At 41.9% G+C, this 17,466-nt stretch overlaps 1 protein-coding gene across 2 annotated transcripts in view; it reads right to left on the bottom strand.

Annotated features, from left to right (window-relative positions):
• Window positions 1–168: 168 nt before the first annotated feature.
• Window positions 169–17,466, bottom strand: part of LOC106599657 (uncharacterized) — a 31,995-nt gene continuing 14,697 nt past the window's right edge. The window contains exons 2-5 of one of the 2 annotated variants that reach the window (XM_014190943.3): window positions 12,867–12,984; window positions 11,314–11,463; window positions 1,461–3,162; window positions 169–1,346 (exon numbers count right to left, since the gene is read on the bottom strand). In XM_014190943.3, coding sequence (XP_014046418.3) covers window positions 2,849–3,162; window positions 11,314–11,463; window positions 12,867–12,984 — 582 coding nt within the window. In that variant the 3' untranslated portion in view covers window positions 169–1,346; window positions 1,461–2,848. Of the gene's footprint in view, window positions 1,347–1,460; window positions 3,163–4,912; window positions 8,778–11,313; window positions 11,464–12,866; window positions 12,985–17,466 lie in introns of those variants that run through there. The other variant, XM_045714750.2, reaches the window with a different exon arrangement.

Genomic DNA, 17,466 nt, shown 5'->3' with positions numbered 1-17,466 from the left:
ACCACTCGTTGTTATTACAACACACCTTTCATAATTGTATTCTTTAATAAAGTAAAGGTTTATTATTATTGCTAAAGGTACTGCGTAGGTGTAAACATATTTTTTGTAGCAAGAGATAGCACTTGTATAGCCTAAGAAAGTAGCAGAAATGTGCAGAAAGTAGTTTTGAATGCATTTTATTGAAGGGAAACAATAAGTCTAACTTTTGTTGGCAACATAGTGATATATTCTTATATACTGTACAATGAGGAATTCAACTACAAAATGCTAGTCTTCTCCCATTTTTTTTTTACCATTTCACACACCCACAAAGTGTATAAACAACAATAAATAAGAATAAAATATGATAATAGATACAAAACAAAAACGTGAAGAACATAAATCAATCAACTCCAATTAGCACATGTAGGACAGCATGCAAGTGTGTCTGCATGGACTTTGCAGACATATTTCTCACATGCTCTGCACATAGTATTTGTTTTACAGTACTTCTTTAGCGGACAGAATTGGCATCTCCTCTTCTTGCCTGCCCCAGCTGCAGCCTCAGGTGGATCAGGACAAGATTCAGCTCCCTGAACAACTTCCACAAGCGCTGCAAAGGCTACTGTGTGGGTGAGGCACTCCCGTCTTTGAATGTGTGGGGTTACAAGTGCCTTTCCCAGCTGCTCCAGGAACACCCTCCTCTTGTTCTGCTTATCAGGCATCCAGGTAGGGTTGATCTTGTTCCATATCACGAAGGCATTGTATGAGGACACATCAATGATGTTATGGAAAATGACCAGGGGCCACCAGGCAGTCATCCTCCTGCAGCTGTAAGTTCCAATCACCTTGTCCAGGTTGTCCATGCCTCCTTTGTTGTGGTTGTAGTCCAGGATGACGGCTGGCTTCCTGTCCTCACAATCACTTATCTCAGCCATTTTGTGCACTGTGCTCAGAAGGACCACGTTCTTGTTCCTCTTTGGGAGGTAAGAAACTAGAGTGGTGGTGGAGGTGAAGGCAAACTTTGATGAGAAGGCCTCTCTCCCCCTTGTTGCGAGGAGTGCAGGGGGGAGCTCAGGCTTGTTCTTTCTAACTGTGCCAACCATGGCGATATTCCTCTTCAGGAGCTGCTGGCTGAGTTCATAAGAGGGGAAGAAATTGTCACGTGACATTGTGCCCCCTCAGTCAATCTGTCACATCGAGCACAACCCGCATCCCATGGTTCTTGTCTGGGCCTCCACTGGTCGGCTTCCCTGTGTAGACTTGCATCTTTCAAGCGTAGCTGGATTGTGTGTCACAGGCCACCCATATCTTGATGCCATACTTTGCTGGCTTGCTGGGCATATACTGCCAGAAAGGACAGCGACCTGTTGACAAAGGAGATTACTATCACTAATTAGTATCAGTGTCACAGAAAACAATCACATAAATCAATGAAATTACAGCAATACATAATAAAATTAACAGTGAAAATCACTTACATTACAGATGGATGGAACCAGTTGCTCATCCACTGTTACTTCAGGCCCAGGGTTGTAGAGGTATGGTAGACGCTCCACCCACTTCTCCCAGACCTCTCTTATGGCCGCCAATTTGTCTCACACGTCTTGCAGGTCTTGACTCACGGTTATCAAATCGTAGCATTCTTGAGAAAGTGTGAAGACTTTCAGTGGCATCGTGGCACTGAAAATCGCCCTTCCACTCTCTGCATCCCAGAGACTACATGTAGCCTCGCCTCGGGACCTATACACACTCCCTAAGATTAGCAGCCCAATGTAGGCACGCAGGTCAATCTCATCCATCCTTTTCCAGTTGTCTCCATACTTACGGAAACCCTCCAAATTTGTCATCTCCAGGATGATTTTTTCGATGGCTGGTGTGATGAACATGTAGAATGTTTGGGCGATGTCCTGGGCAACTGCATGTCTTGTGGGCCCTGGGGTCATCCTTATGCCATTTTGTGCTGCCATCCTGCCCTGGTTGTCATATGGTGACAAGGACCATGTTATTTTGCTGTTATTTGACAAAAATGTCTCTCTTTCAGCTTGGGGGATTTCTTCTTCATCTGAAGATGATGCATCGTGCTCTGGGTTGTATTCTTCCCCATCTTCTTCAGATACCTCTTCCTCTTCTAAATCATTGTTCTCTTGTTCCTCCTGGACATCTGATCTACGACCTGTTGGGCACTGAAATGTGCACTCATGGCTTCAGCAAAGAGAGAACTGGGGGGACTGTCATCTGCAGCACCTTTATAGCCTCTGACTGCATTCCCCATTAGTAAACAATGCTTTCAAGAAATGTTGTTCATTTTGTCTGAAATGTTGTTCATTTTGTCTGAAATTGTTTTAATTTTGTCTGTGAACTTGAGTCATGTGTGGGGTTGTGGAGGGGAGATGCTGCACATGCACAATAACTTTTTCGTTTTGTCTGAATTCAATCAGTAGTACACTATCTCAATTTCTCGTGTGTGTGTGTGTGTGTGTGTGTGTGTGTCTTTGTGGTTTATGTGGTGTGTAAATTATTTTATAACTGCAGGGTCAAAATTGACCCAAAGACAATCTTTGTACCCTGGTGGTGTACAGCTTTCATGGAAATATGAACAAAGACAATGTTTCACTTTTTCTTAGGAAAAGTAATCACATTTCAAGTTGAAAAAATATCATTTAGGGGGTTCTCTCTGCTGTTAAACATAGTGGCGGGTCATTTTTGACCCTTAAGACAACACAAGGGTTAAATATTGTTTTATAGTTAATGTACTTTTTGTCATTATGTACAATCATTTTTACAAAAACAAAAAATACAAAATTGACAACTAAAAAAATTACATATGAAAAGTTGTTTAGCACAATTTGTGTTTCCGACCCAGTGTTTACTTTTTCGAAGGAGGTTTCTTGGCTCCCCCCTTTGCATCTCCTTTTGCACCTCCTCCTTTATCACCTCCTCCTTTCTCCCCTTCTCTACTCTTCTTCCCTTTTCCTTCACTTGCTTCTCCTTTCTTTCCTCCCCCTTTTTCCCCCTTTTCCCCTTTTTCTCCTTTTTTGTTAGCAGATCCCTCCTTTTCATCATCCTTTCCCTCCTTGGCACCCTTGCCCTCTTTCTTCTCCTTGGTCTTCTTTTCCCCCTTTTCACCGTCCATTTTTCCTGAGACTGTTGTCACCTCTTCTTTTTTCTCCACAACTACAGCTGGAGGAAGGACAAAAGCACAAGGGGAAACAATCACTTGGAGGCCGCGACAACAACATTTGTTATCATCAAGACCCCTTCCTGCAATAATATGTGGTAAGGAAAATATATAATCCCGGCAAAGTGGGTCATAGTATTCTAATGAATGTGCATCTGTCTCTCTACATTCTAATGAACGTAGCCTATTTTGTCTACTAATGAGGTTTCATAAGTGTACTGGGCTGGTTGGGAAACAAATTATGGGGATTTGAAATCAACAAATATTTGATGAATGGAAGTTTCAATCTACCAGAAGGCTGTCAAGGACTATAGGCACGCTGCCCTCCAGAGGATTTCATAATCCTGGTGATTGATAATGACAAACATCACAATCTAGATGGCCTCTACTGCACAACATCAAAATAACCATGTTTGTTCTATGCAATGAGTTTTGTTTGCACAAGTCAAGGAATGAGACTTTACTGCAAAGCAAATAGATCTAAAACATATGGAAATAATTGAAAAGGTAGATGGGTATATCCCTTCCGTAATCCAGCATATCCATACACGTATGTGGATATCATTTTTTTTCTAAGGCAAACATCCTTTGGAGACAGAGGTTTACATGCAATCAGTTATAACCAAGCATTTGAAACAGCATGAAGACCGAGACTGTGTGCATGCCTTACAATGACTTCTACAATGAGAAATTCAACAGCTCCCACTTGTCACAATCTAGAGCTGTGAGGATTTCCTCCCCATGCCTCCCTTCCTCCCCTCCATGACACCCATGGTGAACCCCCAGTGTGCTAGTTCCTGCTCTCGGGAGAACCACTGCTGAGAGGGAGATGATACTGCTGCTTTTATACCACACCTTCTTACTACAGTAGCAGGGGCAGACATCTGTAGACACTAAATAGACTAGGCAGGCAAGGGAACCGCTTCTAGGGAAGCAGGGGCGATTGTCTTTATACATCACCACTAGAGCAGTGGTTCCCAACTCCAGTCCACCAGTACCCCCAACAGCACACGTTTGTTGTAGCCCCGGACAAACTCGCCTGATTCAACTCATTGAGGACTTGATTATTAGTTGACAAGTTGTCTGGTGCTACAACAAAAATGTGTGCTGTTGAGGGTATAAGACACACACAAGAACAGGAGTTGGGGAACATTGCACTAGAGAGTGTAGACAACCCTTTTGGGTAACGCTTCACATTAAGTGTCTCTATTAATTATGTGTTTATATTGTACCTTACATGGGTACAGGGTAGAGTAAGTACATTGTTCAATTCTGACTAGAAATGATTATCTGTAATACCCATCTGTGGAATATGTCACACACATCATTTTAGATTCATGAACATACTCAAACGAATCACCGCCTTTTATCACCCCAGAATTATTGCTTTAGATTTCAGATGAATGAACTACAAAATCCATTAAATTGCGCAAACAGTCAAATACAATCCACTGTGTGTACCCTGTACCCACATGTTCAATTCCACTGTACCAGCCGATGTAATTACCGTGTAAATAGAGTCAAGCCACTTGATGTCAATTGTGACCACTTTATCGTCCTCCATCCTGCTGTGACGACCTAAGGCTACGACTCCTCTCACTGATGGTGTTATTTTCTCAATCCGAGAAGACACACACTCACACAAAACACTCTCTCTGGTGGTGATATTCAGTCCGGCGGAGGCTGAGGTGCAACATGCACGCTCACACTCCTGACCCCTCTATGCATGAGGATATCGTTTGGCAACCAGAATAACCCTCAGAATTAGTATTTTATTAGGCTCCCCCATTAGCTACTGCTAAAGCAGCAGCTACTCTTCCTGGGGTCCACAGAAAACAAAAAAACATGACATAGTACAGAACATTAATAGACAAGTACATCACAAGGATGGACCTACATACATTTTAAATACAGTAAGTATACACGCTTTCATACATGCATGGCTTCATAATCATGTTGTTCATAGACGCTACTAAATCCAAGTGGAACACACAACAACTAAAATAGAAATGCAATAACAAGGAGATGCATTGAAAATAGGCTGACACTTTTAGCTAAATTCCCCTGACATGAATATGGCAACCTTGTTTCTAAAGATACCGACGCCCATAATGGGTATCCTGGAATAAAGTATAGACTTTTTACACCTGCATTGGGTTTCCTGGGGTAACGTGATCTCTCTCAGATGACCCTACGCCTCTTTGTGGGACTAAGATGTGTAAGAAAGGTGTGCGTGTGGATCTGTGACTATGCATGTGTGCCTGCGTGTGTTTGTGCTTGTGCATATGTATGCGCGAGTGTCCGTCCTTCCTGCATTTCTCTTACTGTATAGAGAAAGGTGTGAGGAAGTGAGAAGGTTGCATCAGTCAGTTCTAAGTGGACCCTGTCTGACAGCATGCCTCAGGAGGCTCTTGAGCCACCAGAGAACTGACACAACTCAGAGCATGACAGATCAAAGTGTGCTGGAACAATGTCTACTTTTCATTTTAATAGCTTTATCCATATGACAAAGAATTGGGAGTGGGAAGTTGCACTTCGTCCCTAGTCCTCCCCTGAGCGTTGCCTCCTGTCCGGTTTTTGCTCTACCTATCTCCTACGAATGTCAAATGTTCTCACAGACATGATTATCTTTTTCATTAACACTTTTATCCAGGCTGCCTGAAACGATATTGATTTTAGGTCATGTAGGTAAAGTGGTGAGTAAAACTTCTGAGAGTGAAGTTATGTCAGTATTCTCAGAGACACTTTGTTGCAGATGAATTATTCGGTTAAACATTGTTGTCAATGCCCAGAATGGAATCTTATGGATCAGGAGATGCAGTAACCACAAGTATAAAGTAATAACTAATTCATATTATAGTCATTTCTGTTTCCAACTGAATATATTCTCAATAATATGTTGGATTATATGGCCAGGAAATTCGCATACATTCTCTCCACAAATACTTGCACACAGCAGCACAGAGCTATCAGGTCAGGCGTTACAGAGATGCATATTTTAAATTGCATACTTCACTCATTTCTTAATTAGTGGAAGGCGGCCCTGGAACACTTACTATTTGCTGGAAAATTCACTATCTCTTGTGGATGTATCCAGGGGTAAACAGCTGTGTGGGGTTCATGAGTCTCCACGATTTATAAAACATATCTGTTTATCCTTTTCCTTTATAAATGCCAAACCCCCTCTTTCTCGCTCTCTCCACCCTCTCTCTCCCTTTCGCTCTCTCCCTTACGCTCTGTCTCTCAGCACATGGTTGATACTTATAAGTTCACGGCAGAGGTTTTGCTGCGGAAATAAATGCATATTAACCCCAGTATCCCCTGATGCTGCATTATAATATACAGCTGGATGTGACATTATGTACTCTTTCAAATAGATTATGATTTCTCTAATGGATTAAGCTTGTCTCTGACTGACACGCTCATTATGGTAGTAATCCCAATACACAGTCAGTCCCAAAATACATTTTATCCATAATAATTGTAAAATAATAAGACAGTCCCCTCCTGTACTCCCGGTTCACCCATGACTGCACGTCCAGGCATGACTCCAACAGCATCATTAAGTTTGCCGACGACACAACTGTGGTAGGCCTGATCACCGACAATGACGAGACAGGAAGGAGGTCAGAGACCTGGCCATGTGGTGCCAGAATAACAACCTCTCCCTCAACGTGATCAAGAAAAAGGAGATGATTGTGGACTACAGGAAAAGGACGACCGAGCACGCCCCCATTCTCCTCAACGGGGCTGTAGCGGAGCAGGTTGAGAGCTTCAAGTTCCTTGGTGTCTACATCACCAACAAACTAACATGGTCTAAACACACCAAGACAGTCATGAAAAGGGCACGACAAAGCCTATTCCCTCACAGGAGACTGAAAAGATTTGGCATGGGTCCTCAGATCCTCAAAATGTTCTACAGCTGCACCATCGAGAGCATCCTGGCAGGTTGCGTCACTGCTTGGTAAGGCAACTGCTCGGCCTCCGACCGCAAGGCACTGCAGAGGGTAGTGTGTATGGCCCAGTACATCACTGGGGCCAAGCTTCCTGCCATCCAGGACCTCTATACCAGGAGGCATCAGAGGAAGGCCCTAAAAATTGTCAAAGACTCCAGCCACCCTAGTCATAGACTGTTCTCTCTGCTATCGCACGGCAAGAGGTAGCTGAGCGCCAAGTCTAGGTCCAAAAGGCTTCTAGCCATAAGCCATAAGACTCTTGAACAGCTAATCAAATTGCTACCCAGACTATTTGCATTGCCACCCCACTCCCCTCTTTTACGCTGCTGCTTCTCTCTGATTATTATCTATGAATAGTCACTTTAATAAGTCTACCTACATGTACAAATTACCTCAATTACCTCGACTAACCGGTGCCCCCGCACATTGACTCTGTACCGGTACCACCTGTATATACCCTCGCTATTGTCATTTTACTGCTGCTCTTGAACTATTTATTAAAATGTTTTACTTATCTATTTTTTACTTAACACTTATTTTTTCATAAAACTGCATTGTTGGTTAAGGGCTTGTAAGTAAGCATTTCACTGTAAGGTTTACACCTGTTGTATTTGGCGCATGTGACAAATCAAATTTGATTTGATATTGTGGTGTCTCTCATTCCAGACCTATGTATGTCCATGTAAGCCTGTGTGATACTTCAAGAGAACAGATGGCATGTACAGAAACACACACACCTGGATCAGATAGAAAGACAGAGATAAATGACAAGTACAGTACAGTATGTCAGTGACCACCAACCTTAGACATGGTGTGCAGGCATTTGTTCCCCCCATACTAAAACATGCGATTCAACTAATAATTAAGACGTTGTTGGTGCAAGGTTGAGAAAAAAGCCTGTATGCCTTGTAGCTCTCCAGGACCAGGGTTGGTTGTCATGGGTGTTACTGTATAAGCTTAAATAAAAGATCATATATATATTTATATAAAGCCAAGATTACAGATTGAGTCAGAGAAGGAGAAAGAGAAAAAGACGAAAAACAACGAAGGACAGCCGTAGACATGCAACATCAACGACAGAAGCCTTAAGATTAATCTCTACTTTATCATCATCCACATTTGCCTACTAAATACTGGACTTGCAGTTCTGTGTCCAATGTACAATCAATGTGTGATCGACAAGGATGAGTATATCAACAAAGAGCATTTTAAGTACGTAACGCATGCAACTACTACTCTTCAGCAGGCAACATTCTCCACAATGTCCATGCCCTTCTTTCTAGGAAGTAGCGATGAATGCTGATCTATTAAATGAACTATTCTATTCAACTATTCAATGCTTTTCTGTGATTTACTGAATCCTGAGCTGCATGTTCCAATGTTCCCTCTAGTGGATTGCCCTCTTTGTCAGTATATAAATAGGAATGTGGAGAGAGGGAAGGTGAGAAGAGATAAGGAGGGAGGTAATCCAGTCTCAGGCTGAGTGAGGGCGAAAGGAGAGAGGAGAAGGAGAAGGAGGGAGGAATGTCATCCTGTCTCGGGCTGAGTTAGGGGGCCAGTGAGCTCCTCCTCCTCTCTCACCACTGGGAGCTGGCTGCTGCTGGCGCTGCGAGCCTGGACCTGCTCAGAGACCGTCGGGAGGGATGCAGTGTCCGGGAGGGCTGGAGGGACAGGATGAAGAGGAGGAGGGGGAGGGGGAGGATGGAGAGGAGAAAGAGGTCAGGGAGGAGAGAGAGGGGGAGGAAAATAGGGAGGATGAAGCAAGGGAGGAGGAAGAAAAGGGAAGAACGGAAAAGAGGATGAAAGACAGGGTTTTGAGAGGAAGGTACAGGTCAAAGGGAAGGGATAGGGTTGGAAGATGAAAGATTGAAGGAGGAAGAAGCCAAAGAGAAGGCATGAAAGTTAGAACCGTTGAAAATGAAGAGACAGACACTGACATAGAGGCCCTATAATTAAAGCTATACTGTTAATCCAATGGAAGTTTAGATATCCTATATTCCTGTGGTCCTCTGTAGCTCAGTTGGTAGAGCATGGTGCTTGCAACATCAGGATAGTTGGATCGATTTCCAGGACCACCCATCTGTAATATGTATGCACGTATGACTAACATGCTGACCACACCGCTAGCGTCGCGCGCACAAGCGTTGCAAAATAAATGTACACATACATGTTATTCAATCATTGCACCCACACAGCTCGCGCGCTAACGAGCATCTGCGTTGCTAAAATAGAAGTCAGTTCTATTTGTGACGCTGAACGCGGTGCAAGTCCTGCCTCTCCCATCTCCTTATTGGTTTATAGAAGCAGATACCCACGTGCCATCTCCTCACTGGTTATACCCACGTGGGTGATTGAAAGATGAACTGGGGTTGGTTGTGGTAATTCACCTTATTACGAAAGTTAGTTGCCAATCGCCATATAAAGTCCAAAGAAGAAAAAGCCTGGAAGGAGGAGAGATGACTAGAAACGATTCGGTTGACCGTTTTATGTGTGGATTAATTGTCGGAGTAGAGGACCTTGTTCATTTCAGGTAAAATAACAACTCAACATTCATATCCCAAATTCATATCCCATATCACAAATTAGCTAGCAATTGCAAGCTAGCTAGCTAAATTGCCATAAATGTTTAATGCTTTTCGACCTGTACCCAAATTAATATAATTGGTTCAGAGTTTGTTTTGATATTTCAACCTGTGTGTCGTGATCGCGTTTGGTGTGGGGGGACAAAATCCATTTGCACATGATGCCGCACGCGCGCATCCGGTCTGCGCATGGTATAAGTCGCTTTTGATAAAAGTGTCTGCTAAATGGCATATATTATTTATGCACAGTGTTCAAAATATTAGGAACACCTTGTTAGTATTGAGTTGCACCCCCTTTTGCCCTCAGAACTGCCTCAATTCTTCTGGGCATGGACTCTACAAGGTGTCGAATGCGTTCCACAGGGATGCTGGGCCATTTTGACTCCAATGCTTCCCGCTGTTGTGTCAAGTTGGCTGGATGTCCTTTGGGTGGTGGACCATTCTTGATACACACAGGAAACCCAGCAGCGTTGCAGTTCTTGACACACTCAAACTGGTTCAAACTGATAAATTATTTGTCTTGCCCATTCACCATCTGAATGGCACACACAATACACAATCCATGTCTCAATTGTCTCAAGGTTTAAAAATCCTTATTTAACCTGTCTCCTCCCCTTCATCTACACTGATTGAAGTGGATTTAACAAGTGACATCAATAAGGGATGATAGCTTTCACCTGGATTCACCGGGTCAGTCTATGTCATGGAAAGAACAGGTTCCTAATGTTTTGTACACTCAGAGTATATTTTCCTGTATTCACTCATCCAGAGAGTTTTTTTTTATCACCCTGTGAGGCCAAGACTATTTATCTGAGTATGTTGACCAATCTTCATCTTCAATCAGATAAGACAGGAAAAATATGTCACCCTAAACTAATTCAAAACACTGTTTGTATCCAGAGGGTCAGACAGAGATCTGTGTTATCCGTCGGAAATAAGAGAAAAATATATCTTAGCTCTGCATGGTTAGAACGTGACGAACCATTAGCATAATGTGATGAAATCTGAGAGAAACATTCAAACTAATGAATACAAAAGCTGTCAGGGGCCCAGTCGTGTTAAAACCGTGTCAAGCCGTTATTGATCTCCTACTTTATCAAAAGGCCTAGCAGATGACATTTCATCAATAGCATATAAAACTCAGCAGTTCCCTGTCTACTCTCCTTTGAAAAACTCTCTGAAATCAAAAACAGGGTAGTTCTTAGAGTAGAGTAAGTAAATAAAAGGTGCAAACACCTCTAGTTGAGGTGCTTACTAATGGAAGGTACATGTTACAAATTAGAAATAAAGTCTCACACTTTAATCTAACCTTGCTGTGGATTTTTAAAAAGTGCTAAAGTTCATAGGAAGTTGAGAGTAGGGACTTTTGTCATAGGAAGTAGGGATGTCCTAAAATGTACACCACACCTACCTCCTAGGAACTGTTGTCATAGGGATTTCCTAAAATGTACACTGCACCTACCTCCCAGGGACTTCTGTCATAGGCAGAAGGGATATCCTAAAATGTACACCACGCCAACGTCCTAGGGACTTTTGTCATAGGGAGTAGGGATGTCCTAAAATGTGCATCGCACTGTTGTTGAGGTAGAGAGGGTCTGAGAAGTGCATTACTTACCTCCTGGGATCTCTGTGAGCTCGTTGAGAGGAGGCACAGTCTCCAGTGTGTTGGCGTAGTCCTTAGCTGCTACTCTCTGAGCATGTCGCGCCTCAATCTCCTTCTTCGTCCTGGGGATACGGCATTTGAAGATGCAGCATAGGGTGATGACTTGCAAATGGAGAAGGTGGGCGAGAAAGAGAGAGATAAAAGATAAATGTATTTCCCATGTGGAATATTATTTGCTTGTATCTGAAGTACATATGAATATGTATTTAACTAGACACTACTATCACAACGTTGTGACATTGCAGTTTTACAGCTATTAGCATTTACAGTGAGCTACAAAAGTACTGGGACAGTGAACCATTTTCTGTTGCTTTGGCTCTGTACTCCAGCATTTTGAATTTTATACGATACAGTGACTGAGGTTAAAGTGCAACTATCAGCTTTAATTTTGGGGTATGTTCATCCATATTTGGTGAACCGTTTCTATTTAGTCCCTTCATTCACTTATGTGTATTAAAGTAGTCAAAAGTTAAGTATTTGGTCCCAAATTCTTAGCCCGCAATGACTACATCAAGCTTGTGTCTCTACAAACTTGTTGGATGCATTTGCTGTTTGTTTTGGTTGTGTTTCAGATTATTTTGTGCCCAATAGAAATTAATGGTAAATCATGTATTGTGTCATTTTGGAGTCACTTTTATAAAGAATAGAATATGTTTCTAAACACTTCTACATTAATGTGGATGCTACCATGTTTACAGATAATCCTGAATGAATTGTGAATAATGATGAGTGAGAAAGTTACAGATGCACAAATGTCATACCCCCCAAAAAATGCTAACCTCCCCGTAACTGTAATGGTGAGAGGTTAGCATGTCTTCGGGGTATGATATTTGTGCGTCTAACTTTCTCACTCATCATTGTTCACGATTCATTTAGGACTATCATTTCAAATCCAAAGTTCTGGAGTACAGAGCCAAAACAACAATTAAAATTGGTCACTGTCCCAATACTTTTGGAGCTCACTGTATATTACTGTATAGTGACACTTCAATATCAGCTATTATCAAACTACTTTCCTTTTTGTTGATTCGGTTTTCTGTCATGACATGGTTTAGTTATTACTGTTTAGATGTCCGATGAATTATGACTAAAGTAGAATTTCATTTTTATCTTGTGTAGTGTTGTCCTCCTCCTCCCCTTATTGAACCATGCATCATGTGGTCGATAAAGCAAACATAAACAGACAATACCATGACCATTTGGAGCCCTCCCTCACAATAACCATCATGACAATTCAGCAAATGATATGCATTTCAATGTGTCATGCGATCAATCTGTTCTGTATGAAAATTAGTTGGACTATGCTGGGCTGAAGCATTGTACCTTGACTGACTGACTGATTTGTACATTCATTTTACTAATGTGATTTATATAAATAGAATTGGAAGATGGAGGATTGATGTGAAATTGCTAGGTATTTGTATATTTATGTAAATATTTATTTCATAAATAGTCTTGAATGTCTGGCAGATATACTACTATGACAGGTTTAGAGAAATACTTACTGACTGCTAGAATAAACATAGAGAAGATACCAATGACTTGCCATAACCGCAGTCCCCAGAATACGACTGTTTCTGAAGTGACTGGGTCTGGCTTCTTTGGGGGATCTGTCGGTAAAAGCTGTAGGGGGGAAAAAGAGACAATATATGCATGAGTACATTATTGTGTCATCTAGACAGGTACTCTTCAAATCACTCTGCTGTTTGATAGTCTTCATGACAGTTAGTTAAATGCTATTTGGACAAATACCGCAATTGATGCTAATATCAATCTGATTGAGAGAATAATATTCTTCTCTTCCGCTCAGTTTCTGAAGAGACACACAGTGGCAAGACAATTGGAGGAAATACAGAACTGTAAAAGACAATTGGAGGAAATACAGAAGTGTAAAAGACAATTGGAGGAAATACAGAAGTGTAAAAGACAATTGGAGAAAATACAGAAGTGTAAAAGAAAAATTGATGTCACTGTATGGATATGGAAAACCCTGAAACAGGGAAGAAGGGCTTGGCTTGGAATAAAACCCTGAAATAGAGGATTTCGTAGATCATGCAGAATGTGAAACATGCTAGTCGGGTGTTATCACTCATGACCTCTTAGTCCTCTGAATATGTCAGTCAGGACATGAGGACATGTCAGGACATGTCAGTCAGGACACTAGTGGGGGAGTGCTACCACCTTAAGCCTAAAAAATGAACTTAAATCTGCCTCAAAAACCATCTCAACAATGGAGAACAATGGGTTGAAATAGAAAGATGACTATCTGAAGAAGAAAAAGGGAAAACAAAACAACAGCGTTGAACTGAAAAAGAACATCAAACCACAAAATAGACCAATCTCTTTGAACACTAGACACTATCTCCTGTCTTGTTCCAATTTGTTATGTCGACTCTTTCACCTTTTTCATAACTTTGTCTGAAAAGCTGGTAATAAAATGCTGGAAAGCCACTGAATGCTGAGAAATACTACAAGAACATAATGAAAACAAAATAATTGTCTCACTGAGTAAATGGCAATGATTGAGGAAAATGAATCACACATCATGGCACAGAGTGAAGGTAAAAAAAGGAAAGACTTTAATGAATATTGTTTACCCCACAAATACAGATGTTAGATCTTAATTTGACCAGTTTTGTTGCAGGAGTAAAATTATCTTGCAGAAGGAGGATTTGATTATTCAACGAAAAAGTAAACATTTCTAACAAGGAAATTTGTTTTGATAGGCTATGGTAGGCTATAGTTTAGGTGTGAGATCAAGTGAGAGAAAGAGACTTGCAGTTTTTTTGTGAATGTATGTAAATCATGAGGCTCATTTAAATTTCCTAGGGATGATTTAAATAATACTGACTGGGGTTTCGTAATGTAGGTCAAACTATTCATACACAGTACAAGACGCATTATGAAGAAACTATAAATATTAAACAACATGACATTAATCAAGAAAGATAAGATATCAACGCTCTTAGAGCTGCCTCAAAGTTTGTAGTCCACATCCTTGACATCACAATTAGGCTACAATCCGAGGTTATGCTGTATTATTAAGAATCATCATTATGATGAATTCAAAGCCCTGTGATAAGCCTTAGAGCCCCCATGCAGTCTTTTTATTTTATTTTTAAATCATCACTAATACATTTCAAATAAATCACTTTTATTTCATAAAAGAACCTCAAAATATTTTTGTATCATTTCCTTGACCCTGTCATTGCCATTGAAATGCTCAGTCTGATTGTGTGGGCGTGTTGATACAAATGTAAACATATTTAGATACACAGCCCTGATTGGCGGATAGGATTGTCTAGACTCTAGAGCAGTGGTTCCCAAACTTGTATTAGTCCCGTACCCCTTCAATCATTCAACCTCCAGCTGCTTACCCCCTCTAGCACCAGGGTCAGCGCACTCTCAAATGTTGTTTTTTGCCATCATTATAAGCCTGCCACACACACACACACTATACAATACATTTATTAAACATAAGAATGGGTGTGAGGTTTTGTCACAAACCAGCTTGTGGGAAGTGACAAAGAGCTCTTGTAGGACCAGGGCACAAATAATAATACAATAATACAACATTTTGCTCTTTATTTAGCCATCTTACATATAAAAGCTTATTTGTTCATCAAAAATTGTGAATAACTCACCACAGGTCATTTTCCACACACAGTCTGTGCTTGTATTTCGTTTTCATGCTAGTGTGGGCCGAGAATCCACTCTCAAATAGGTACGTGGTTTCAAAGGGCATCAGTGTTTTAAGAGCACGATTTGCCAAGGCACAATACTCTGAGCGCAGCCCTATCCAGAAATCTGGCGGTGGCTTCTGATTAAATAACATTTTCACAGAACCGCTTGTTGCAATTTTGATGAGGCTCCATTGTTCAGATATCGGTAAGTGGACTGGAGTCATGGCATGAAAGGGATAACGAATCCAGATCAAATCAGATTGTATTTGTCACATGTGCCGAATACAACAGGTGTAGACCTTACAGTAAAATGCTTTCTTGCAAGCCCTTAACCAGCAATGAGGTTTAAAGAAAATACCCACAACAACAACAAAAAATACCAAAAAATGTGAGATAAGAATAACAAATAATTAAAGAGCAGCAGTAAATAACAATAGCGAGACTATACACAGGGGGTACCAGTACAGAGTCAATGTGCGGGGGCACATGGGTGGGGGGGGGGGGGGGGGGTGGGGGGCAATGCAAATAGTCCGGGTTGCCATTTGATTAGCTGTTCAGGTGTTTTATGGCTTGGGTGTAGAAGCTGTTTAGAAGCCTCTTGGACTTAGACTTGGCGCTCCGGTACCGCTTGTCGTGCGGTAGCAGAGAGAACAGTCTAATACTAGGGTGGCTGGAGTCTTTGACAATTTTTATGGCCTTCCTCTGATACCGCCTGGTATAGAGGTCCTGGATGGCAGGAACCTTGGCCCCAGTGATGTACTGGGCCGTACGCACTACCCTCTGCAGTGCCTTGCGGTCGGAGGCCGAGCAGTTGCCATACCAACCAGTGACACAACCTGTCAGGATGCTCTCGATGGTGCAGCTGTAAAACCGTTTTTAGGATCTGAGGACCCATGCCAAATCTTTTCAGTCTCCGGTGAGGGAATAGGTTTTGTCGTCCCCTCTTCATGGCTGTCTTGGTGTGCTTGGACCATGTTAGTTTGTTGGTGATGTGGACACCAAGGAACTTGAAGCTGTCAACCTGCTCCACTACAGACCCGTCAATGAGAATGGGGGCGTGCTCGGTCGTCCTTTTCCTGTAGTCCACGGCAATCTCCTTTATGATCATGATGAGGCAGAGGTTGCTGTCCTTGTCTCTGACCAAGTCTCCGACCTCCTCCCTATAGGCTGTCTCATCGTTGTTGGTGATCAGGCCTACCACTGTTGTGTCATCAACAAACTTAATGATGGTGTTGAAGACGTGCCTGGCCGTGCAGTCATGAGTGAACAGGGAGTACAGGAGAGGACTGAGCATTAACCCCTGAGGGTCCCCCGTGTTGAGGATCAGTGTGGCGGATGTGTTGTTAGATACCCTTACCACCTGGGTGTGGCCCGTCAGAAAGTCCAGGATCCAGTTGCAGGGCAAGGTGTTTAGTCCCTTAGCTCAGTGATGAGCTTTGAGGGCACTATGGTGTTGAACGCTGAGCTGTAGTCAATGAATAGTATTCTCACATGTACAGTTGAAGTCGGAAGTTTACATATACTTAGGTTGGAGTCAATAAAACTCGTTTTTCAACCACTCCACAAATATCTTGTTAACAAACTATAGTTTTGGCAAATCGGTTAGGACATCTACTTTGTGCATGACACAAGTAATTTTTCCAACAATTGTTTACAGACAGATTATTTCACTTATAATTCACTGTTTCACAATTCCAGTGGGTCAGAAGTTTATATCCACTAAGTTGACTGTGCCTTTAAACAGCTTGGAAAATTCCAGAAAATGATGTCATGGCTTTAGAAGCTTCTGATAGGCTAATTGACATCATTTGAGTCAATTGGAGGTGTACCTGTGGATGTATTTCAAGGCCTACCTTCAAACTCAGTGCCTCTTTGCTTGACATCATGGGAAAATCTAAAGAAATCAGCCAAGACGCCAGAATTTTCTTTTTTTTGACCTCCACAAGTCTGGTTCATCCTTGGGAGCAATTTCCAAATGCATGAAGGTACCACGTTCATCTGTACAAACAATGGTACGCAAGTAGAAACACCATGGGACCACGTCAGACCGCTTAGGAAGGAAACGCGTTCGATCTCCTAGAGATGAACGTACTTTGGTGCGAAAAGTGCAAATTAATCCCAGAACAACAGCAAAGGACACTGTGAAGATGATGGAGGAAACACGTACAAAAATATCTATATCCACAGTAAAACGAGTCCTATATCGACATAACCTGAAAGGCCGCTCAGCAAAGAAGAAGCCACTGCTCCAAAACCGCCATAAAAAAGCCAGACTACGGTTTGCAACTGCACATGGGAACAAGGATCGTACTTTTTGGAGAAATGTTCTGTGGTCTGATGAAACAAAAATATAACTGTTTGGCCATAATGACCATCGTTATGTTTGGAGGAATAAGGGGGAGGCTTGCAAGCCGAAAGAACA

This window comes from Salmo salar, chromosome 03 (genome assembly GCF_965601325.2).
Source record: "Salmo salar chromosome 03, fSalSal1, whole genome shotgun sequence".
NCBI classification, from domain to species: domain Eukaryota; kingdom Metazoa; phylum Chordata; class Actinopteri; order Salmoniformes; family Salmonidae; genus Salmo; species Salmo salar.
This window is presented reverse-complemented; position numbering and strand designations above follow the sequence as displayed.